General features: G+C 51.0%; 1 protein-coding gene across 1 annotated transcript in view; it reads right to left on the minus strand.

Annotated features, from left to right (window-relative positions):
* Window positions 1–23,883, minus strand: part of LOC140391389 (T-cell surface protein tactile-like) — a 187,607-nt gene that overhangs the window by 76,502 nt on the left and 87,222 nt on the right. Inside the window, exon 5 of the mRNA XM_072475937.1 lies at window positions 15,998–16,062. Coding sequence (XP_072332038.1) covers window positions 15,998–16,062 — 65 coding nt within the window. The remainder of the gene's footprint in view (window positions 1–15,997; window positions 16,063–23,883) is intronic.

A 23,883-nucleotide genomic window follows, 5' to 3' on the forward strand; every position in this document is an offset into this window, starting at 1 on the left:
GTCCAGGGACCTCCCAGTTTCACGGTGGCAGGAGGTCTTCCCGGACGCTCTCCACTCCATCCGGTCGTTATTATGTACGAGCACTAATCAAACGCCTCATGAGCGTCTCCTTGTCTTCCCTAGGAGGTCCTCCTCTGGAACGTCACTGCCGACCTAGCTGGCGGCCCCAGGACCCATCTTGCTCCGAAAGCATGTGCGGGCACATAAGGCGGACCCGTTGATCAAAAGGGTTCACCTCCTGCACGCGAACCCGCAGTACGCTTACGTGGAGTACCCCGACGGCCGACAGGACACGGTCTCCCTGCGGGATCTGGCGCCCGCCGGCAACACACACCCCCCCCTTCCTGCCACCGCCGCACCCCGCGACCGCCCCCTTCCCAGGAGGATCGGTTCCCCTCCCCTCAGGCCCGACCAAGAATAAAGCCCAAGCTGTAACCGTTCCCCCGGGGGTTGTAGCTGGTCGTCCTGCTTGAGACCGGTACAAGCACCACCACCACCACCGGGGCCGAGGCGATCGACACGGACGACCAGACCGCCCGACCGACTCGTGGCGTCGATCTAAATCAAAATATGGACTTTTCACAAGAACATTTTGCTTTTCTCCCTATACCCTCTGTAAATAGTTGAAACAGGACAAAATTGTACAATACTGTATTGCCATGTGAATGTATTTTTTTCCTCCCAGGACCAGCCCTGTAAACCCTTACCACCATACGAAGCATCACCCCGCCGGGTTCATTTTTGACAAGGGGTGAATGTGGTAGTATGTATTGGGGGTCATGTGGGACTGGAAGCCCTAATGTCATTGGCTGACAGATCCCGGGTCCTGGTTGGCCGTTGACCTCTAGCTCCGCCCCGAAGGCGGAGTATAAGAAGCCGGAGTCCTCCCCCGCAGGCCATTCTACTATCGAGCTGCGGGGGAACAGACACGCTTAATAAAGCCTCATCGACTTCACTCTATTCGTCTCACGGAGTCTTTGTGCGCTACAAGCAGAAAAAAGGTTAGGGAACAATATCTTAGACAACCAGCTGTTGAGCAAAGTGCTGGGAGTGGGGTTGAAACAGGCACACAAACAAAGGCATCTACCATTTTGCAGGTTGTGTTGATGTCAGCAAGCAGACATCAGAGCTCAATGGATTAGGCCTTGCCCCTAGATACAAACAACACACGTATTTAAAGTGGCCTCACAATCAATCTCTGGACTGTCTGATAGACATCAATTTAGACGAGACGCTGAGAAGCAGTGAATCGATGCTTTAACAAACTAAATATGTGCCGACCTGTAGCTCCTCCCGCACTGCAGGACTGCCACAGATCAACAGGCTTTATACCCCCACAGCTGGGCGGAGCCACAGGCGGAGCCAACAGCAGCACCAATAATAGAACAGCAATAACAATAAGTATATACAACAGTGGAGATAACAATACTAATAGAACAGTAGAACAATAGTGAACATATATACAACAGCCTTACGCAGCCATACAAGGCTCACCACATTCACCCCCCATTAAAGAAAAGTCCGGCAGGGGGTGAAAGGGACTCACAAGTTCAGTCTCACAGGAGGAAGAATTGTTCGCTGCGAACCCCTCAGCTCCGGCTGCGGCTTGGACACTGGTGTAAAACCTTTGGCAATGGGAGCACATCATCCGCACAACAGGGTCCCGGATAGGGTGATGACGCAGAGGCAGGACCCTGTGGGAGATGTTGGTAAGTAGTCAGCATGGCTTTGTGAAGGGTAGGTCATGCCTCACAAACCTTATTGAGTTCTTTGAGAAGGTGACTGAACAGGTAGACGAGGGTAGAGCAGTTGATGTGGTGTATATGGATTTCAGCAAAGCATTTGATAAGGTTCCCCACGGTAGGCTATTGCAAAAAATACGGAGGCTGGGGATTGAGGGTGATTTAGAGATGTGGATCAGAAATTGGCTAGCTGAAAGAAGACAGAGGGTGGTGGTTGATGGGAAATGTTCAGAATGGAGTACAGTCACAAGTGGAGTACCACAAGGATCTGTTCTGGGGCTGTTGCTGTTTGTCATTTTTATCAATGACCTAGAGGAAGGCACAGAAGGGTGGGCAAGTAAATTTGCAGACGATACTAAAGTCGGTGGTGTTGTCGATAGTGTGGAAGGATGTAGCAGGTTACAGAGGGATTATAGATAAGCTGCAGAGCTGGGCTGAGAGGTAGCAAATGGAGTTTAATGTAGAGAAGTGTGAGGTGATTCACTTTGGAAGGAATAACAGGAATGCGGAATATTTGGCTAATGGTAAAGTTCTTGAAAGTGTGGATGAGCAGAGGGATCTAGGTGTCCATGTACATAGATCCCTGAAAGTTGCCCATGTACATAGATCCCTGAAAGTTGCCACCCAGGTTGATAGGGTTGTGAAGAAGGCCTATGGAGTGTTGGCCTTTATTGGTAGAGGGATTGAGTTCCGGAGTCGGGAGGTCATGTTGCAGCTGTACAGAACTCTGGTCCGGCCTCATTTGGAGTATTGCGTACAGTTCTGGTCACCGCACTATAGGAAGGACGTGGAGGCTTTGGAGCGGGTGCAGAGGAGATTTACCAGGATGTTGCCTGGTATGGAGGGAAAATCTTATGAGGAAAGGCTGATGGACTTGAGGTTGTTTTCGTTGGAGAGAAGAAGGTTAAGAGGAGACTTAATAGAGGCATACAAAATGATCAGGGGGTTGGATAGGGTGGACAGTGAGAGCCTTCTCCCGCGGATGGATATGGCTGGCACGAGGGGACATAACTTTAAACTGAGGGGTAATAGATATAGGACAGAGGTCAGAGGTAGGTTCTTTACGCAAAGAGTAGTGAGGCCGTGGAATGCCCTACCTGCTACAGTAGTGAACTCGCCAACATTGAGGGCATTTAAAAGTTTATTGGATAAACATATGGATGATAATGGCATAGTGTAGGTTAGATGGCTTTTTGTTTCGGTGCAACATCGTGGGCCGAAGGGCCTGTACTGCGCTGTATTGTTCTATGTTCTATGTTCTATAAGTGTAGGTGGGGAAGTGGGTGGGCAGGTGGCTGGGAGGGGCACGGTGATAATGGGCGCGGGGATACCCGCAGGAGCCAGGTCCCGGAGGGAGACTGTGTTCTGTCGTCCATCGCGGTGTGCCACATATGCGTACTGAGGCTTCGCATGGAGAAGCTGAAAATGCTCGACCAGGGGATCGGCCTTCTGGCTCCTCGCATGTTTCCATAGGAGGACCGGCCCAGGTTTCGTTAACCAGACCAGGAGCGAGACCCCGGAGATCGACATCCTGGGAAAGACAAATAGATGGTTGTGAGGGGTCTCGTTTGTGGCAGTACATAGAAATGACCGGATGGAGGGGAGCGCTTCAGGGAGGACCTCTTGCCAGCGGGAGACTGGGAGACTTCTAGACCGTAGGGCCAGAAGGATGGCCTTCCAGACCGTAGCATTCTCCCTCTCCACCTACCCGTTCCCCCGGGGGCTGATAGTCCTGCTCGAGGCGACGCCCTGACTGAGCAGGTACTGACGCAGCTCCTCACTCATAAAAGAGGAGCCCCGATTGCTATATATATAGGCGGGGAAACCAAACAGGGAGAAAATGCTGTGCAGGGCCTTGATGACAGTGGCAGAGGACATATCAGGACAAGGGATTGCAAACGGGAAGCGGGAGTACTCATCAACAACGCTGAGAAAGTACACATTACGGTCCGTGGAGGGGAGTGGCCCTTTGAAGTCCATGCTGAGGCATTCAAAAGAGCGGGAGGCCTTCTCCAGGTGAGTCTTGACCGGCCGATAGAAGTGCGGTTTGCACTCTGCACAGATTTGGCAATTCCTGGTCACAGCCCTGACACCGTCAGTGGAGTAGGGCAGGCCTTGACGAAGTGAAGAAGCCGGGTGACCCCCGGGTGACAGAGGTCGTTGTGGATGGCCTGTAACCGGTCTGTTTGCGTGCTGGCGCATATACCGCAGGACAGGGCATCTGGGGCTCGTTGAGCTTCCCAGGGCGATATAAGATGTCGTAGTTATAGGTGGAGAGTTCGATTCTCCCCCGCAAAATCTTGTCGTTCTTAATCTTGCCCCGCTGCGTGTTATTAAACATGAAGGCAACTGACCATTGGTCTGTGAGGAGAGGGAATATCTTGCCGGCCAGGTAATGCCTCCAGTGTCGCACAGCTTCCATAATGGCTTGTGCCTCCTTCTCGACGGAGGAGTGTTGAATCTCGGAGGCATTGAGGATACGGGAAAAAAAGGCAACAGGCCTTCCTCCCTGGTTGAGGGTGGCGGCCAGGGCATTGCTCTCCACCTGGAATGGAAGGGATTCATCCACAGCGTGCATCGTGGCCTTGGCAATGTCGGCTCTGATGCGGTTGAAAGCAGGCCTCAGCCGTCAGGGGAAAAATGGTGGACTTAATGAGAGGGTGGGCCTTTTCCGCGTAGTTGGGGACCCACTGGGCATAATACGAGAAAAACCCCAGGCATCGTTTCAGGGCCTTGGGGCAGTGGGGAAGGGGGAGCTGGAGAGCGGGGCGCATGCGGTCGGGGTCGGGCCCTAGGACACCGTTTTCCACGACATAGCCAAGGATGGCTAGCCGGGTTGTGCGGAAAACGCATTTCTCCTTATTGTAGGTTAAATTAAGGAGTCGGGCGGTGCGGAGGAATTTGTCTAGGTTCGCGTCATGGTCCTGCAGGTCATGGCGGCAGATGTTGACATTATCCAAGTACGGGAACATGGCCCGCAGCCCGTACTGGTCCACCATTCGGTCCATTGTTCGTTGGAAGACCGAAACCCTGTTGGTGATGCCGAAGGGGACCCTGAGGAAATGGAAGAGGCGGCTATCTGCCTCGAAGGCAGTGTACTGACGGTCTTCCGGCCGGATCGGGAGCTGGTGGTACGCCGACTTCAAGTCGATCGTAGAAAAGACTCGATACTGCGCAATCTGATTGATCATATCAAATATGCGTGGGAGGGGGTATGCATCGAGCTGCGTGTACTGGTTGATCGTCTGACTGTAGTCGACTACCATCCGGTTCTTTTCCCCGCTCCTGACGACTACCACATGCGCTCTCGAGGGGCTGTTGCTGGCCTCGATGATCCCTTCCTCCAGAAACCGCTGAACATCTGACCTGATGAAGGTCTTGTCCTGAGCACTGTACTGTCTGCTCCGGGTGGCGACGGGCTTACAGTCTGGGGTGAGGTTCGCGAAGAGCGAGGGAGGGGCGACCTTCAGGGTTGCGAGGCTACAGATCATGAGAGGGGGCAGGGGTCCCCCGAATTTTAGTGTTAGGCTTCTGAGGTTGCACTGGAAATCGAACCCGAGCAGGAGGGGAGCGCAGAGATGAGGGAGGACATAGAGCTTAAAGTTAGTGTACTCTACGCCTTGTATTGACAGGTTTGCGACGCAATACCCCCAGATCTGTACGGTGTGCGAACCGGACACGAGATGGGGAGGACCTGGAGGGCGCAGCGCCTTACCATATCCGGGTGGACAAAACTATCTGTGCTACCGGAGTCGAAGAGGCAGGACGCCTCCTGCCCGTTGAGTTTGACAGCCATCACGAGTTTCACAGATGGTAAGGCTGGGACTGATCGAGCTAGACCGAGCTGCGGTAATGCGAAGGACTGTCTGTGGCAGCAGCGTGATCACAAAATGGCGGCGCCGGCAATGTTGGCCAAGATGGCGGCGGCCACAGGTCGCGTATGGCGGGCCGCTTCGGCGACGATGACCAAGATGGCGTCCTCCACGGGACGCATGCGGCGGATGACGCGTCGGAAGGGGGCGGTCCCGGCAGGCACAATGCCACGTTATGGGATCTGTGAGCCTCAGGCCGACAGGCTTTTCATTTTGGGGCTTCAGAGCGGCTCAGACATACCTTCGCAAAATGATCTTTCTTGCCGCGCTCATTACACACAGCGCTGCGTGTTGGGCAGCGCAGCCGGGGATGCTGGCCCTGCCCACAGAAATAACAGCAAGGTCCTCCGGAGCTGGCCGGCAGCCGTGCAGCGCAGGAGTGAGATACGCCTGGGTCGGGTGATGGCTTCACCTCTGACGTCCCCGAGGATGCCATGTGGTCGGACGGGAAGGCCTCGAGGCTCTGGAAAGCCACTTCTAATGAGGTAGTCAGCTTCAATGTCGCCTCGAGATCGAGAGCCCCTTTCTCGAGGAGGCGCTGCCGGACATAGCTGGACCGGACTCCAGCCACATAAGTGTCCCGAATCATTAGCTCCGAATGCTCCGATGCAGAGACCACCCGGCAGTTACAACTGCGGGTGAGTACCCTCAACTCACGAAGATATTCCACGAGCGACTCACCCTGGCGCTGTTGCCGCGTGGTGAGGAGGTGTCGGGCGAGGACCTCATTGACCGGCCTCACAAACTGTTCCTTGAGTACATCTACAGCCTCCGTATATGAGCCCGCATCTTGGGTTAACTGGAAGATCCGGTGGCTCACACGGGCGTTGAGGAGACGTTGCTTCAGTGCCGGGGAAACCGCAGCAGTCGAGGAACAAAGAACAAAGAACAAAGAAATGTACAGCACAGGAACAGGCCCTTCGGCCCTCCAAGCCCGTGCCGACCATGCTGCCCGACTAAACTACAATCTTCTCCACTTCCTGGGTCCGTATCCCTCTATTCCCATCCTATTCATGTATTTGTCAAGATGCCCCTTAAATGTCACTATCGTCCCTGCAACCACCACCTCCTCCGGTAGCGAGTTCCAGGCACCCACTACCCTCTGCGTAAAAAACCCTCATAATTTTGTAGACCTCTATCAGGTCGCCCCTCAACCTCCTTCGTTCCAGTGAGAACAAACCGAGTTTATTCAACCGCTCCTCATAGCTAATGCCCTCCATACCAGGCAACATTCTGGTAAATCTCTTCTGCACCCTCTCTAAAGCCTCCACATCCTTCTGGTAGTGTGGCGACCAGAATTGAACACTATACTCCAAGTGTGGCCTAACTAAGGTTCTATACAGCTGTAACATGACTTGCCAATTCTTATACTCAATGCCCCGGCCAATGAAGGCAAGCATGCCGTATGCCTTCTTGACTACCTTCTCCACCTGTGTTGCCCCTGTGTTGCCCCTTACCTGTGGACCTGTACTCCTAGATCTCTTTGACTTTCAATACTCTTGAGGGTTCTACCATTCACTGTATATTCCCTACCTGCATTAGACCTTCCAAAATGCATTACCTCACATTTGTCCGGATTAAACTCCATCTGTCATCTCTCCGCCCAAGTCTCCAAACAATCTAAATCCTGCTGTATCCTCTGACAGTCCTCATCGCTGTCCACAATTCCACCAACCTTTGTGTCGTCTGCAAACTTACTAATCAGACCAGTTACATTTTCCTCCAAATCATTTATATATAAGGTTCCCGAAAATTGCCGTATTTATCCTTCTTCCTCATAGGAACATGCCGGTCCTGAATTCCTTTCAACTGACACTTGAAAGCCTCCCACATGTCAGATGTTGATTTGCCCTCAAACATCCGCCCCCAATCTATGTTCTTCAGTTCCCGTCTAATATTGTTATAATTAGCCTTCCCCCAATTTAGCACATTCATCCTAGGACCACTCTTATCCTTGTCCACCAGCACTTTAAAACTTACTGAATTGTGGTCACTGTTCCCGAAATGCTCCCCTACTGAAACATCTACCACCTGGCCAGGTCCAGTACCGCCCCTTCCCTAGTTGGACTGTCCACATATTGTTTTAAGAAGCCCTCCTGGATGCTCCTCACAAACTCCGCCCCGTCTAAGCCCCTGGCACTAAGTGAGTCCCAGTCAATATTGTTGAAGTTGAAGTCTCCCATCACCACAACCCTGTTGTTTTTACTCTTTTCCAAAATCTGTCTACCTATCTGCTCCTCTATCTCCCGCTGGCTGTTGGGAGGCCTGTAGTAAACCCCCAACATTGTGACTGCACCCTTCTTATTCCTGATCTCTACCCATATAGCTTCACTGCCCTCTGAGGTGTCCTCTCGCAGTACAGCTGTGATATTCTCCCTAACCAGTAGCGCAACTCCGCCACCCCTTTTACATTACCCTCTATCCCGCCTGAAACATCTAAATCCTGGAACGTTTAGCTGCCAATCCTGCCCTTCCCTCAACAAGGTCTCTGTAATGGCAACAACATCATAGTTCCAAGTACTAATCCAAGCTCTAAGTTCATCTGCCCTACCCGTAATACTTCTTGCATTAAAACATATGCACTTCAGGCCACCAGACCCGCTGTGTTCAGCAACTTCTCCCTGTCTGCTCTGCCTCAGAGCCCCACTGTCGCTATTCCCAAGTTCTCCCTCAATGCTCTCACCTTCTGATCTATTTCTCCCGTGCCCACCCCCCTGCCATACTAGTTTAAACCCTCCCGTGTGACACTAGCAAACCTCGCGGCCAGGATATTTATGCCTCTCCAGTTTAGATGCAACCCGTCCTTCTTATAAAAGTCACACCTGCCCCGGAAGAGCTCCCAGTGGTCCAGGTAACGGAAACCCTCCCTCCTACACCAGCTGTTTAGCCACATGTTTAGCTGCTCTATCTTACTATTTCTAGCCTCACTGGCACGTGATCCCGAGATTACAACCCTAGAGGTCCTGTCTTTTAACTTTCTGCCTAGCTCCCTGAGCTCCTGCTGCAGGACCTCATGCCCCTTCCTGCCTATGTCGTTAGTACCAATATGTACAATGACCTCTGCCTGTTTGCCCTCCCCCTTCAGGATGCCCTCTACCCGTTCGGAGACATCCTGGACCCTGGCACCAGGGAGGCAACATACCATCCTGGAGTCTCTTTCACGTCCACAGAAGCACCTATTTGTGCCCCTGACTATAGAGTCCCCTATTACTTTTGCTCTTCTGCGCTTTGACCCTCCCTTCTGAACATCAGAGCCAGCCGTGGTGCCACTGCTCTGGCTGCTGCTGTTTTCCCCTGATAGGCTATCCCCCCCCCCCGACAGTATCCAAAGGGGTATACCTGTTCGAGAGGGGGACAACCACAGGGGATTCCTGCACTGACTGCCTGCCCTTTCTGGTGGTCACCCATTTCTCTGCCTGCACCTTGGGTGTGACCACATTTATATAACTGCGATCTATGACGCTTTCCGCCACTTGCATGCTCCTAGGTGCATCCAATTGCTGCTCCAACCGAACCATGCGGTCTGTGAGGAGCTCCAGTTGGGTGCACTTTCTGCAGATGAAGCCATCCGGGACGCTGGAAGCCTCCCGGACCTGCCACATCTCACAGTCAGAGCACTGCACCCCTCTAACTGACATTGCGTCAATTAATTAAAATTAAAAGTTAAAAAAATTTTTTTATATATATATTTTTTTAAGTTACTGTTAACTATCTGTTTCCTAGCACTAGATTTCTAATATAAATGCGAAAGCTAAATATAGTACTCTCCGATCTCTGGCTTAGATACCCCTCTAAATTATAATTAAGTAATTATGTTTAATTAGTTACCAATGCTTAATTTTTTAAATTTAGTGTAGATTCCCAACCAGCCACTCAGGTCACAGCTTTTCTGTGATGTCACTTCAGTTTCCCCCCGAAACACACAATTTCAAAAAGGTATAAAAGTAAAAATGAGTAACAATCACTTACTTACCTTCTTACCTTCTGAGTGTCTTAGATGTTCTCAGGTTCTCTCCCTGACAGAGACTGCTCTTCCTCCTCCGAACGGCTCCCGAAACTAGGCCGCGATCTTTCAAAATCTCCTCTCTGACTCGCAGCTCCCGCGCTTTTTAAATCTCCCGCGCTTTTTAAATCTCCTGGCTCTCTCTCCTCTCGCACTGTTTTCAATGTGCCGGCTGTCTCTCCTCCCGCGCTGTTTTCACTGTCCCGGCTGTCTCTCCTCCCGCGCTGTTTTCAATGTGCCGGCTGTCTCTCCTCCCGCGCTGTTTTCAATGTCCCGGCTGTCTCTCCTCTCGCGCTGTTTTCACTGTCCCGGCTGTCTCTCCTCTCGCGCTGTTTTCATTGTCCCGGCTGTCTCTCCTCCCGCGCTGTTTTCACTGACCCGGCTGTCTCTCCTCCCGCGCTGTTTTCACTGTGCCGGCTGTCTCTCCTCCCGCGCTGTTTTCACTGACCCGGCTGTCTCTCCTCCCGTGCTGTTTTCACTGTCCCGGCTGTCTCTCCTCCCGCGCTGTTTTCACTCTCCCGGCTGTCTCTCCTCCCGCGCTGTTTTCACTGACCCGGCTGTCTCTCCTCCCGCGCTGTTTTCACTGACCCGGCTGTCTCTCCTCTCGCGCTGTTTTCACTGTGCCGGCTGTCTCTCCTCCCACGCTGTTTTCACTGTGCCGGCTGTCTCTCCTCCCGCGCTGTTTTCACTGTCCCGGCTGTCTCACCTCCCGCGCTGTTTTCACTGTCCCGGCTGTCTCACCTCCCGCGCTGTTTTCACTGACCCGGCTGTCTCTCCTCCCGCGCTGTTTTCACTGTCCCGGCTGTCTCTCCTCCCGCGCTGTTTTCAATGTGCCGGCTGTCTCTCCTCCCGCGCTGTTTTCACTGTCCCGGCTGTCTCACCTCCCGCGCTGTTTTCACTGTGCCAGCTGTCTCTCCTCCCGCGCTGTTTTCACTGTGCCGGCTGTCACTCCTCCCGCGCTGTTTTCACTGTCCCGGCTGTCTCACCTCCCGCGCTGTCTTCAATGTCCCGGCTGTCTCTCCTCCCGCGCTGTTTTCACTGTCCCGGCTGTCTCTCCTCCCGCGCTGTTTTCACTGTCCCGGCTGTCTCTCCTCTTGCGCTGTTTTCAATGTCCCGGCTGTCTCTCCTCCCGCGCTGTTTTCACTGTCCCGGCTGTCTCTCCTCCCGCGCTGTTTTCACTGTGCCGGCTGTCTCTCCCCCCGTGCTGTCTTCACTGTGCCGGCTTTCTCTCCTCCCGCGCTGTCTTCACTGTGCCGGCTGTCTCTCCTCTCGCGCTGTTTTCACTGTCCCGGCTGTCTCTCCTCCCGCGCTGTTTTCACTGTCCCGGCTGTCTCTCCTCCCGCGCTGTTTTCACTGTGCCGGCTGTCTCTCCTCCCGCGCTGTTTTCACTGTGCCGGCTGTCTCTCCTCCCGCGCTGTTTTCACTGTCCCGGCTGTCTCTCCTCTCGCGCTGTTTTCACTGTCCCGGCTGTCTCTCCTCCCGCGCTGTTTTCACTGTCCCGGCTGTCTCTCCTCCCGCGCTGTTTTCACTGTCCCGGCTGTCTCTCCTCCCGCGCTGTTTTCACTGTCCCGGCTGTCTCTCCTCTCGCGCTGTCTTCACTGTGCCGGCTGTCTCTCCTCCCGCGCTGTTTTCACTGTCCCGGCTGTCTCTCCTCCCGCGCTGTTTTCACTGTGCCGGCTGTCTCTCCTCCCGCGCTGTTTTCACTGTCCCGGCTGTCTCTCCCCCCGTGCTGTCTGCACTGTGCCGGCTGTCTCTCCTCCCGCGCTGTTTTCACTGTCCCGGCTGTCTCTCCTCCCGCGCTGTTTTCACTGTCCCGGCTGTCTCTCCCCCCGCGCTGTTTTCACTGTGCCGGCTGTCTCTCCTCCCGCGCTGTTTTCACTGTCCCGGCTGTCTCTCCTCCCGCGCTGTTTTCACTGTCCTGGCTGTCTCTCCTCCCGCGCTGTTTTCACTGTCCCGGCTGTCTCTCCTCCCGCGCTGTTTTCACTGTGCCGGCTGTCTCTCCTCCCACGCTGTTTTCACTGTCCCGGCTGTCTCTCCTCCCGCGCTGTTTTCACTGACCCGGCTGTCTCTCCTCTCGCGCTGTTTTCACTGTGCCGGCTGTCTCTCCTCCCACGCTGTTTTCACTGTGCCGGCTGTCTCTCCTCCCACGCTGTTTTCACTGTCCCGGCTGTCTCTCCTCCCGCGCTGTTTTCACTGACCCGGCTGTCTCTCCTCTCGCGCTGTTTTCACTGTCCCGGCTGTCTCTCCTCCCGCGCTGTTTTCACTGACCCGGCTGTCTCTCCTCTCGCGCTGTTTTCACTGTGCCGGCTGTCTCTCCTCTCGCGCTGTTTTCACTGTGCCGGCTGTCTCTCCTCCCGCGCTCTTTTCACTGTCCCGGCTGTCTCTCCTCCCGCGCTGTTTTCACTGTGCCGGCTGTCTCTCCTCCCGCGCTGTTTTCACTGTCCCGGCTGTCTCTCCTCTTGCGCTGTTTTCACTGTGCCGGCTGTCTCTCCTCCCGCGCTGTTTTCACTGTATTCGAGGATTCAAGGTAGGCCTCGAAGCAGCTCAGCTAATGCTCAAAGATAGCCGGCGCTTCAGCGGCCTGCGGGTCAAGTTCGAGATGTTAAGGTTTGAGGGCAGCACCCATTATCAAAATTTTAGTTTATTAAATTGATAGACATCAATTCAGACGAGATGCTGAGAAGCAGTGAATCGATGCTTTAATAAACTAAATATGTGCTGACCTGTAGCTCCTCCCGCACTGCAGGACTGCCCCAGATCGACGGGCTTTATACATCCACAGCTGGGCGGAGCCACAGGCAGAGCCAACAGCAGCACCAATAACAAAACAGCAATAACAATAAGTGTATACAACAGTGGAGATAACGATACTAATAGAACAGTAGAACAATAGTGAACATATATACACCAGCCTTACGCAGCCATACGTGACTCACCACACTGTCAAATCAGCATGGCTGCTTTGCAGTGCCATTGCTGTCTCAGAACTTGGGTGAACCACACTTTGGGATCCCTTGATCTAAGGAATATGTTACTGGGACTGGAATTTCATTTGTCACTAGATAATGTTGGTGTCTCATGGCCTCCCCTATAAGGGTCACTGTTGTCAAATTTATGTGATAAAGGTAGTGTAATAAAGAAAACTTTGAACACTAACAAATTATCAAATCTTCCCAAAGACTGTGAGTTAGCAAAGGCTACTGAGCCTTGACAAATCATTTCCACATGTTAAGAAAGGATATATAACACTGAAATATTGAAGCACTGAATAATACAGCGCATAAGAGTCCCTTCGGCCCATTGAGTCTGCACCTACGCATGAAAGGCCCTGAACTGCTTACCTAATCCCATTTGCCAGCACTTGGCCCATAGCCTTGAATGTTACAGCATGCCAAGTACACATCCAGGTACTTTTTAAAGGATGTGAGGCATCCCGCCTCTACCACCACCCAGGCAGTGCATTCCAGACTGTCTCCACCCTCTGGGTAAAAATATTTTTCCTCAAGTCCCCCCTAAACCTCTCACCCCTCGCTTTGAATTTTTGTCCCCTTGTAACAGACCCTTCAACTAAGGGGAACAGCTGCTCCTTAGTCACCCTGTTCGTGCCCCTCATAATCTTGTACACCTCGATCAGGTCGCTCCTCTGTCTTCTCTGCTCCAGTGAAAACATTATACAAATGACAAACAATAGGGGGCCCAGTAGGGATCCTTGTGGTATGTCACTCGTCACTGGCTTCCAAACACTAAAGCAGCCATCTATCATCACCCTCTGTCTCCTACCGTTAAGTCAATTATGATTCCACCTTATCAAATCACTCTGTTGCCCAAGTGCATTTGCCTGCTTAATAATGTGGGACCTTGTCAAAGGCTTTGCTGAAATCCATGTGAGCTACATCAATTACCCTCATCTATATACTTGGTTCCATGCTCAAAAAATTCAATCAAATTTGTTAGGCATGATTCCGTCTGACAAAGCCATGCTGACTATCCCTGATCAAACCTTGCTTCTCCAAGTGGAGGTAGATTGTCTCCTTCAGGATTTTGTCCAGTAGTTTCCCAACCATTGATGTGAGACTCAGGTCTATAGTTCCCTGGCTTGTCGCTACAATCTTTCTTAAATAATGGGACCAAATTAACTGTTCTCCAGTCCTCTGGCTCCTCCCCCGGGCCAGATAGGAATTAAACATTTATGTCAGACCACGGCAATCTCCTCTCTCGCCTCCCACAGCAGCCTGGGACACAATTCATCCGGACCTGGAGATTTGTCTACTTTTAAACCCGCCAATACCCCCAATACCGTGCCACTCCTTATAACAATTTGATCAAGAACCTTACAATCTCTTTCCCAGACTTCCATAACTACCTCCTCATTCTCTTGGGTGAAGACAGGTGTGAAATATTTATTTAACCCACACATTTTACCCGTGGTCCATAATGGGAACTACCCTTTCTCTGGTTATTCACTTCCCATTGATATACTCTATATCTCGGGATTTTTCCTACTTTTACCAGCCAGAGTTTTCTCATATCTTCTCTTTGCTCTCCTAATTGATTTCTTAAGGTCCATCCTGCAATTTCTGTATGCCACTAATGGCTCTATCGACTTGTTCCCGTTATATTTGTTAAAAGCTTCTCTTTTCTTTCTCATCATATCCTGAACATATTTGGCCTGTACCCTCACAATTTCATCTTTGAACCCCCCCCCCCTCCACACTGCTCTTTGGTAAGTTTCCCCACAAGTAACTCTTTCCAGTCTATGTTGGCCAGATCCTGCCTTATTTTGTTAAAATCTACTCTTTTCCCCAATCCAAAACCTTTTTTGCGACTTGTCTATTTATTTGTCCATAACAAATTTAAACTGAACCATGTTGTGATGCTATCACAAAAATGCTCCCCACCAACACATCAACCACCTGTCCGGACATAGGTCCCCAGAATTTCAGCACGGTAGCACAATTGGATAGCACTGTGGTTTCACAGCACCAGGGTCCCAGGTTCGTTTCCCTGCTGGGTTACTGTCTGTGTGGAGTCTGCATGTGCTCCCCGTGTCTGCGTGGGTTTCCTCCAGGTGCTCCGGTTTCCTCCCACAGTCCAAAGACGTGCAGGTTAGGTGGATGATAAATTGCCCTTAGTGACCAAATAGTTAGGAGTTGTTATTGGGTTATGGGGATAGGGTGGAAGTGAAGGCTTAAGTGGGTCGGTGCAGACTCGATGGGCTGAATGGCCTCCTTCTGCACTATATGTTCTATGTTCTAATTAGGTCCAGCACTGCACCATCCCTTGTAGGATCCTCAATATATTGAGCTAAAAAGTTCTCCTGTATACATTTTAAGAATACATTGGTACATGTGACAATAAATCAAATCAAACAGAGGTGGTGCCACTTCTCTGGCCGCTACTGTTGTTTTCCCCTGATAGTCCATCCCCCCCAATGGTGGCACCGTAGCACAGTGGTTAGCACCGTTCCTTCACAGGGCCAGGGTCCCAGGTTCGATTCCCGGCTTCGGATGCTGTCTGTACGGAGCGGTGGAGTGTGGCGACTGGGGGATTTTCACAGTACCTTCATTGCAGTGTTAACATAAGCCTACTTGTAACACTAATAAAAATTATTATCATTATTATTAGTATCCAAAGCGGTATACTTGTTAGAGAGGGGGACAGCCACGGGAGATTCCTGCACTGAGTGCTTACCCTTTCAACTGTCTGCCTGCACCTTGTGTGTGACCATGTCTCTATAACTCCTGTCTATGAAGATTTCCGCCATCTGTATGCTCTTGAGTGCATCCAACTACTGCTCCAACCGAACCATGTGGTCTGTGAGTAGCTGCCATTGGATACACTTCCTGCAGATGTAGTCATCCGGAACCCTGGAAGTGTCATGGACCTCGCACACCTCACAGTTAGAGCGCTACACCCTGCTGACATGACATTTCTAGCATTAATTAATTAATTACATAAAAATAAATAGTTATTGAATTTAGTATTAATTAATTACGTTAAAATAAATACCTATTACATTTAAGTTAAAATTAACTATATGGTCCTTGGCGCTAGATTTCTCCAATAAATATTAAATGCTAAAAACACTAATCTTCTCATTACTTCTGCTGAAACATCAGCAATATTGTCATGTCAATCATCTCACTGTTAAGTTGCTTTCAATATAGGAGGGCTGCCATGAAATGCCAGAAAATATCAGGTGTAATGTAACATTCAGTAGTCAACACCTAATGCAAGAACACTACAGTAAACCTGATGGAAAATGTTGAGAGGTAGGAGAGACAGGTTATAAGAAATCACATCAATACTAATTATGAGAGGACTCTTAAAAAACATGCAAGTAGAAATATATTATTAGTAGAGAAGATTTTAAGACTTACCAAGTGTAGTTTGTTTGAAGGAAAATAGTTTAATTGCTCATGAATTTGTGGGGCCATCGGTTCAGCTGAAATATGAATGTTCCAAAATTTATATTTTAAAAAATATTTCTTATTATCATTTACAAGATATAAATAATCTATAATTGCACACAAACATAAATATTGCCATGAGAAAAGCTAGTTGACTTAATTCCTATGAAAGAGGAGATAGGAGAGGTGCTAAATGAATATTTTTCGTCAGTATTCACACAGGAAAAAGACAATGTTGTCGAGGAGAATACTGAGATTCAAGCTACTAGACTAGAAGGGCTTGAGGTTCATAAGGAGGAGGTGTTAACAATTCTGGAAAGTGTGAAAATAGATAAGTCCACTGGGCCGGATGGGATTTATCCTAGGATTCTCTGGGAAGTCAGGGAGGAGATTGCTGAGCCTTTGCCTTTGATCTTTAAGTCATCTTTGTCTACAGGAATAGTGCCAGAAGACTGGAGGATAGCAAATGTTGTCCCCTTGTTCAAGAAGGGGAGTAGAGACAACCCCGGTAACTATAGACCAGTGAGCCTTACTTCTGTTGTGGGCAAAATCTTGGAACGGTTTATAAGAGATAGGGTGAGGAATAATCATTAATAATCATTAATCCTTTCATCTGGAAAGGAATAATTTGATTAGACATAGTCAACACGGTTTTCTGAAGGGTAGGTCGTGCCTCACAAACCTTATTGAGTTCTTTGAGAAGGTGACCAAACAGGTGGATGAGGGTAAAGCAGTTGATGTGGTGTATATGGATTTCAGTAAAGCGTTTGATAAGGTTCCCCACGGTAGGCTACTGCAGAAAATACGGAAACATGGGATTCAGGGAGATTTAGCAGTTTGGATCAGAAATTGGCTAGCTGGAAGAAGACAAAGGGTGGTGGTTGATGGGAAGTGTTCAGACTGGAGTCCTGTTACTAGTGGTGTACCACAAGGATCTGTTTTGGGGCCACTGCTGTTTGTCATTTTTATAAATGACCTGGAGGAGGGCGTAGAAGGATGGGTGAGTAAATTTGCAGATGACACTAAAGTCGGTGGAGTTGTGGACAGTGCGGAAGGATGTTACAAGTTACAGAGGGACATAGATAAGCTGCAGCGCTGGGCTGAGAGGTGGCAAATGGAGTTTAATGCAGAAAAGTGTGAGGTGATTCATTTTGGAAGGAATAACAGGAAGACAGAGTACTGAGCTAATGGTAAGATTCTTGGCAGTGTGGATGAGCAGAGAGATCTCGGTGTCCATGTAGATAGATCCCTGAAAGTTGCCACTCAGGTTGAGAGGGTTGTTAAGAAGGCGTACGGTGTGTTAGCTTTTATTGGTAGAGGGATTGATTTTCGGAGCCATGAGGTCATGTTGCAGCTGTACAAAACTCTGGTGCGGCTGCATTTGGAGTATTGCGTGCAATTCTGGTCGCCGTATTATAGGAAGGATGTGGAAGCATTGGAAAGGGTGCAGAGGAGATTTACCAGAATGTTGCCTGGTATGGAGGGAAGATCTTATGAGGAAAGGCTGAGGGACTTGAGGCTGTTTTTGTTAGAGAGAAGAAGGTTAAGAGGTGACTTAATTGAGGCATACAAGATGATCAGAGGATTGGATAGGGTGGACAGTGAGAGCCTTTTTCCTCAGATGCTGATGTCTAGCACGAGGGGACATAGCTTTAAATTGTGGGGAGATAGATATAGGACAGATGTCAGAGGTAGGTTCTTTACTCAGAGAGTAGTAAGGGCGTGGAATGCCCTGCCTGCAACAGTAGTAGACTCGCGAACACTAAGGGCATTCAAATGGTCATTAGATAGACATATGGACGATAAGGGAATAGTGTAGATGGGCTTTAGAGTCGTTTCACAGGTCGGCGCAACATCGAGGGCCGAAGGGCCTGTACTGCGCTGTAATGTTCTATGTTCTATGTTCTAAAGATACAACTTACAGTTTTTTGTGTGCTTAAGACATTGGAGGAAACTGCTTCATAAATTCTCTGCAAGTTGTCCATTTAGCTTGACTGAATGCTGGTAGTTTTCTCTCTGATGCAGAAGGTTAAGAGACTAGCCCCACTCTGTGGTTTAAGCATACCACCCAGGCAGTACTGGTGGGTGTTACACCATATTTTGGATGAAATGTTTGATGCACGATCACTGACTACCAAAGCGAGGCTGTAGTCCAACTGAAGGCTTTAATAAGCTAGATGTTTCCCCCAGCAGCTCAGGTACAGAAAGAAAGCTGCTGTGGCTGCACGGGCTCTTATACCACGCCTTGCAGGGCAGAGCTACCATACAGCTTGACCAATGGGAAACATACATTATCTACCAATGGTGTTCCAGCATTACTAGGTACCGTAACACCTCTACACAGACTACCACATTCACCCCCTGTTAAAAAAGAGTCCAGCGGGGGTGGTGGCCTGGTATTACAACATGGTAATGTGGTAGAAATTATAGTTATGGAGGTACCGAAATACCTCCGTACAGCGTTTTGTCTTATTGTCGTAAGTATTTGCAATTTCACAATTAACTATATACACTTTAAAATGAAGCAATCAGTCGATCGAGGGCCCTGGTCATCCTCTGTGATCGTCGAAGCTTTGGTGGTGACGCCGGTGGAGGTTTGGGCGTCTGTGACTCCGGGAGCGTGGCCTCAATCTCTGTGGCAGCTTCAACACCCCTAGACGGCGCTGGTGGGGAAGCCGATTGACCTGGGAAGGGAGCGTCTGTGGGGTGCGTCGGTGGGCGGGGGGGGCCTAGAGGGGGCCGGCGGAAGAACCGATCCTCCTGGGAAGGGGGCGGCTGTAAGGTGCACCAGTGGGAGGGAGGGTGGGACTGGTGGCTGGGGTGTACATGTGGATCCGGCGGGCGCCAGGTCTCGTAGGGAGACCGTATCTTGTCGGCCGTCGGGGTACGCCACGTAGGCGTACTGGGGGTTAGCGTGGAGAAGATGGACCCTCTCGACCAACGGGTCCGACTTGTGCGCCCGCACGTGTTTTCGGAGCAGGATGGGCCTGGGAGCTGCCAGCCAGGTCGGGAGCGAGATCCCAGAGGAGGACTTCCTGGGGAAGACAAGGAGACGTTCGTGAGGTGTTTGGTTGGTCGTGGTACAAAGCAGTGACCGGATGAAGTGGAGGTCATCCGGGGGGACTTCCTGCCAGCGGGAGAGTGGGAGATTCCTGGACCGTAGGGCCAGTAGGACGGTCTTTCAGACCGTTCCGTTCTCCCTCTCTACCTGTCTGTTACCCCGGGGGTTGTAACTGGTCGTCCTGCTCGAGGCAATGCCTTTGCTGAGCAGGAATTTACGCAGTTCGTCGCTCATAAAGGAGGACCCCCTATCACTATGTATGTAAACGGGGAACCCGAACAGCATAAAGATGCTATGGAGGGCCTTGATGACGGTGGTTGCGGTCATATCGGGGCAGGCGATGGCGAATGGGAATCGGGAGTACTCGTCAATCACGTTCAGGAAGTACGTGCTGCAGTCGGTGGAGGGGAGGGGGCCTTTCAAGTCCATACTGAGGCGTTCAAAAGGACGGGAAGCCTTTATCATGTGCGCTTTCTCTGGCCTGTAGAAGTGCGGTTTGCAGTCCGCGCAGATTTGGCAATTCCTGGTGGCTGTCCTGACCTCCTTGATGGAGTAGGGCAGGTTGCGGGTCTTGATAAAGTGGAACAAGCGAGTGACCCCCGGGTGGCAGAGGTCCTCGTGGAGGGCTCGGAGGCGGTCCACTTCTCCGTTGGCACATGTGCCGCCGGACAGGGCATCAGGAGGCTCGTTTAGCTTCCCGGGACGATACAAGATGTCGTAGTTATCGGTGGAGAGTTCGATCCTCCACCGCAAGATCTTATTTTTTTTTATCTTGCCCCGCTGTGCATTATCGAACATGAAGGCAACCGACCATCGGTCAGTGAGGAGAGTGAATCTCCTGCCGGCCAGGTAATGCCTCCAATGTCGCACAGCTTCGACTATTGCCTGGGCGTCCTTTTCGACTGAGGAGTGGTGGATTTCGGAAGCATGGAGGGTGCGTGAGAAGAAGGCCACGGGTTTGCCCGCTTGGTTGAGGGTGGCAGCCAGAGCTACGTCGGACGCGTCGCTCTCGACCTGGAAGGGGAGGGACTCGTTGATGGCGTGCATCGTGGCCTTTGCAATGTCTGCTTTGATGCGGCTGAAGGCCTGGCGGGCCTCTATCGACAGGGGAAATCTGTGGATTGGATCAGGGGACGGGCCTTTTCCGCATAGTTGGGGACCCACTGGGCAGAGTAAGAAAAAAAGCCTAGGCAGCGCTTCAGGGCCTTGGAGCAGTGAAGAAGGGGGAACTCCATAAGGGGGCGCATGCGTTCAGGGTCAGGGCCTATGACTCCATTTCGCACTACGTAGCCGAGGATGGCTAGGCGGTCGGTGCTAAACACGCATTTATCCTTGTTATACTTAAGGTTAAGGATCTTTGCAGTCTGGAGGAATTTTCGGAGGTTGGCGTCGTGGTCCTGCTGGTCGTGGCCGTAGATTGTGACATTATCGAGATATGGGTATGTTGCCCGTAAACCGTACCGGTCAACCATTCGGTCCATCCTGCGCTGGAAGACCGAGACCCCATTAGTGACACCGAAGGGAACCCTTAACAAGTGATATAGCCGCCCATCTGCCTCGAAGGCAATGTACTTGCGGTCACTAGTGCGCATGGGGAGCTGGTGGTAGGTGGACTTAAGATCCACCGTGGGGAAGACCTTGTAATGTTTACCAGGTCGGATATGCGGGGGAGAGGGTACGCGTCCAGCTGCGTAAACCTGTTGATGGTCTGACTGTAGTCGATGACCATCCTGTGCTTCTCCCCGGTCTTTACCACCACTACTTGAGCTCTCCAGGGACTGTTGCTGGCTTCAGTGATGCCTTCCCTCAGTAGCCATTGGACCTCTGACCTGATAAAGGTCCGGTCCTGGGCACTGTACCGTCTGCTCCTGGTGGCGACGGGTTTGCAATCCGGGGTGAGGTTCGCAAACAGGGAAGGCGGATCGACCTTGAGGGTCGCGAGGCTGCAGACTGTGAGAGGGGGTATAGGGCCGGCGAATTTGAAAGTTAGACTTTGGAGGTTGCACTGGAAGTCTAACCCTAGGAGTGTGGCCGCGCAGTGGTGGGGAAGGACGTAGAGCCGGTTATTTTTAAACTCCCTTCCCTGGACCGTGAGGTTTGCTACACAAAACCCCTTTATCTCTACTGAGTGGGAATCTTTTTTGATTAACTGGGTGGACGGGGAGAGAACAGCGCCTGACCGTGTCGGGGTGTATGAAGCTCTCCGTGCTCCCAGAGTCGATTAAGTAGGACGTCTCATGCCCGTTGATTAGTACCGTTGTTGTAGCAGTTGAGAGTGTTCGAAGCCGGGACTGGTCCAGGGTCACCGAGGCTAATCGCAGCAGCAGCTGGGTGTTCTCGCCGGGCGGTGTGTGGTCATCAGCACCGAGGTCCTGGGAGTCAATCCAAGATGGCGGCGCCCACTGGTCACACATGGCTGTGGGTGCACAAAATGGTGGCGCCCATCTATCACACGTGGCATCAGCGGGACAAGATGGCGGTGCCCGGAGGCCACACATGGCCCTGGGGGAGGAAGATGGTGGCGCTCACTGGCCGCACAGGGTGCGTGGAGGGGGTTGTGGTGGCAGCCCGCATTCGCTTCCGGAGACCGCAGCGACCGCCCGGGCTTGGCATACCGCCACAAAATGGCCCTTTTTGCCGCACCCTTTACATGTGGACGAACGGGCTGGGCAGCGCTGTCGGGGGTGTTTGGCTTGCCCGCAAAAATAGCAGCGGGGCCCCCCCGGGGTTGCCAGGCCGTCTTGCAGCGCAAGCTTGTGGGGGGATGTGGGATGCCTCGGAGTCGGCTGAAGGGGGGGTTCCACGCTGCACAGGGGATGCCGCGTGGTCGGGGGCGTGGGCGCGGGCGTTTCGGGAGGCCACAGCCAGGGAGCCAGCAAGGGCCCGTGCCTCCTTGAGGCCTAGAGTCTCTTTTTCCAGCAAACGCTGGCGGATTTGAGAGGACAGCATACCCGCCACGAAAGCGTCCCGAATCAACAGTTCAGTGTGGTCGTTTGCTGAAACTTGCAGTTTCTCCCCAACACCAGGAGTGCATGGTAGAATTGTTCTAGTGACTTACCAGGAATTTGTCACCTCGTCGCTAGTAGATGCTGGGCGTAGACCTGATTTACAGGGCGAATGTAGTGTCCTTTCAGCAACTTCATCGCGTCACCGAAGTCGTCCATATCCTCGATGAGGGTGTAGACTTCTGGGCTTACCCTCGAATGCAGGATTTGCAGTTTCTGTTCTCCTGTGGGTGTGTTTTCTGCCGTTCCGAGGTAGCCGTTGAAGCACGCCAGCCAGTGCTTGAAAGTCGCCGCCGAGTTTACTGCGTGGGGGGTGAGTGGGGGCTGAGTTTCAGACACTCCGGCTTGATTCAGAGCGCCATTCTTTAAATCTAGCTTATTAAATTGATGCACGATCAATGACAACTGAAGGCTTTAATAAGCTAGATGTGTCCCCCAGCAGCTCATGTACGGAAAGAAAGCTGCTGGGGCGGCACGGGCTCTTATACCCCGCCTTGCAGGGCGGAGCTACCATGCAGCTTGGCCAATGGGAAACATACATTATCTACCAATGGTGTTCCAGCATTACTCGGTACCGTAATACCTCTACACAGACTACCACAATGTTAAACTGAGACCCTGCTTGCTCAGCTGGATAATAATGATCCCATTTCACTATTCAAGGAAGAGCAGCAAAATCTCCTGATATCCTGGTCAATATCTATCCCTCCAAAATTATGATCACCATTTAATTTAACTGAATTCATTTCTGTCAATACTGTCATAACAATGAACATTATAGCAGAGTGAGAGCTACCCACACACACGTCACCAAGTAACCACGGACATACTGAACTGTTTTAAAAGATTACAAAAAAGCCACTCATGAAAAGATAGCTGAACTGTGAACTGATCACTTCTGGAGAGGTCCGATGGATTGCAGACCTGTTCTGAGATGTTGTCTGAAATTTTGCACGCAGATATGCTTCAAAGAAAAACATAAAAAATGCAAAGTATTGCTGGACTTTTAATTCATTGCAATTCTAAGAAACTAACACCCACACAGCTACACATCTTCAGACATTCAAAACCTCTGTGGATTGGGCAGCATGGTGGCACAGTGGTTAGCACTGTTGCCTCACGGCACTGAGAACACAGGTTTGATCCCGGTCCCGGGTCACTGTCTGTGTGGAGTTTGCATGTTGTCCCCATGTTTGCATGGGTGTTACTCCCACAACCCAAACATATGCAGGTTAGGTGGAATGGCCACGCTAAATTGCTCCTTAATAAGAAAAAGAACTCTGTAGATTATGAGATAACTATCTCTTGTTGATCTGGATCTCAAAATGTGTCAAAAGGTTTCTGAGATGAAGTATCTGAATGTAATTGGATGCAAGACAAGCCAATTAAATTCCTTTCCGGTAATCTATAGAGATTCAAAAACTTGATCTGAAAAAGCAGAAAGAAGGAAGCAAGCAGGAGGATATAAAAGGATGATCACCCTGCAGAGATACACAGGCCATCTCTCTCTCTCTCTGGAAACAATCAAAGGGTGTCTTTATGGTCATTTTAAAGAATAGGCTTGCAGACTACAAAGGTACAAACAAACAAGAGCTTTATTGAAAATCCGTTTACTCTAAAGGCTGTTAGGATAGACAGCTCATTGATCTGAGCAAACAGCCGATGACATCATCCAGACATCACGCGATCGTGCCGTTAAAGTGACCTTGTTCCAGATGGGAACAAACATGAATACATAACACTCCCCCCCCCCACCCCTTACAAAGAGCTTCCTGCAATGAAACACAATA

This window comes from Scyliorhinus torazame, chromosome 15 (genome assembly GCF_047496885.1).
Source record: "Scyliorhinus torazame isolate Kashiwa2021f chromosome 15, sScyTor2.1, whole genome shotgun sequence".
Lineage (NCBI taxonomy): Eukaryota > Metazoa > Chordata > Chondrichthyes > Carcharhiniformes > Scyliorhinidae > Scyliorhinus > Scyliorhinus torazame.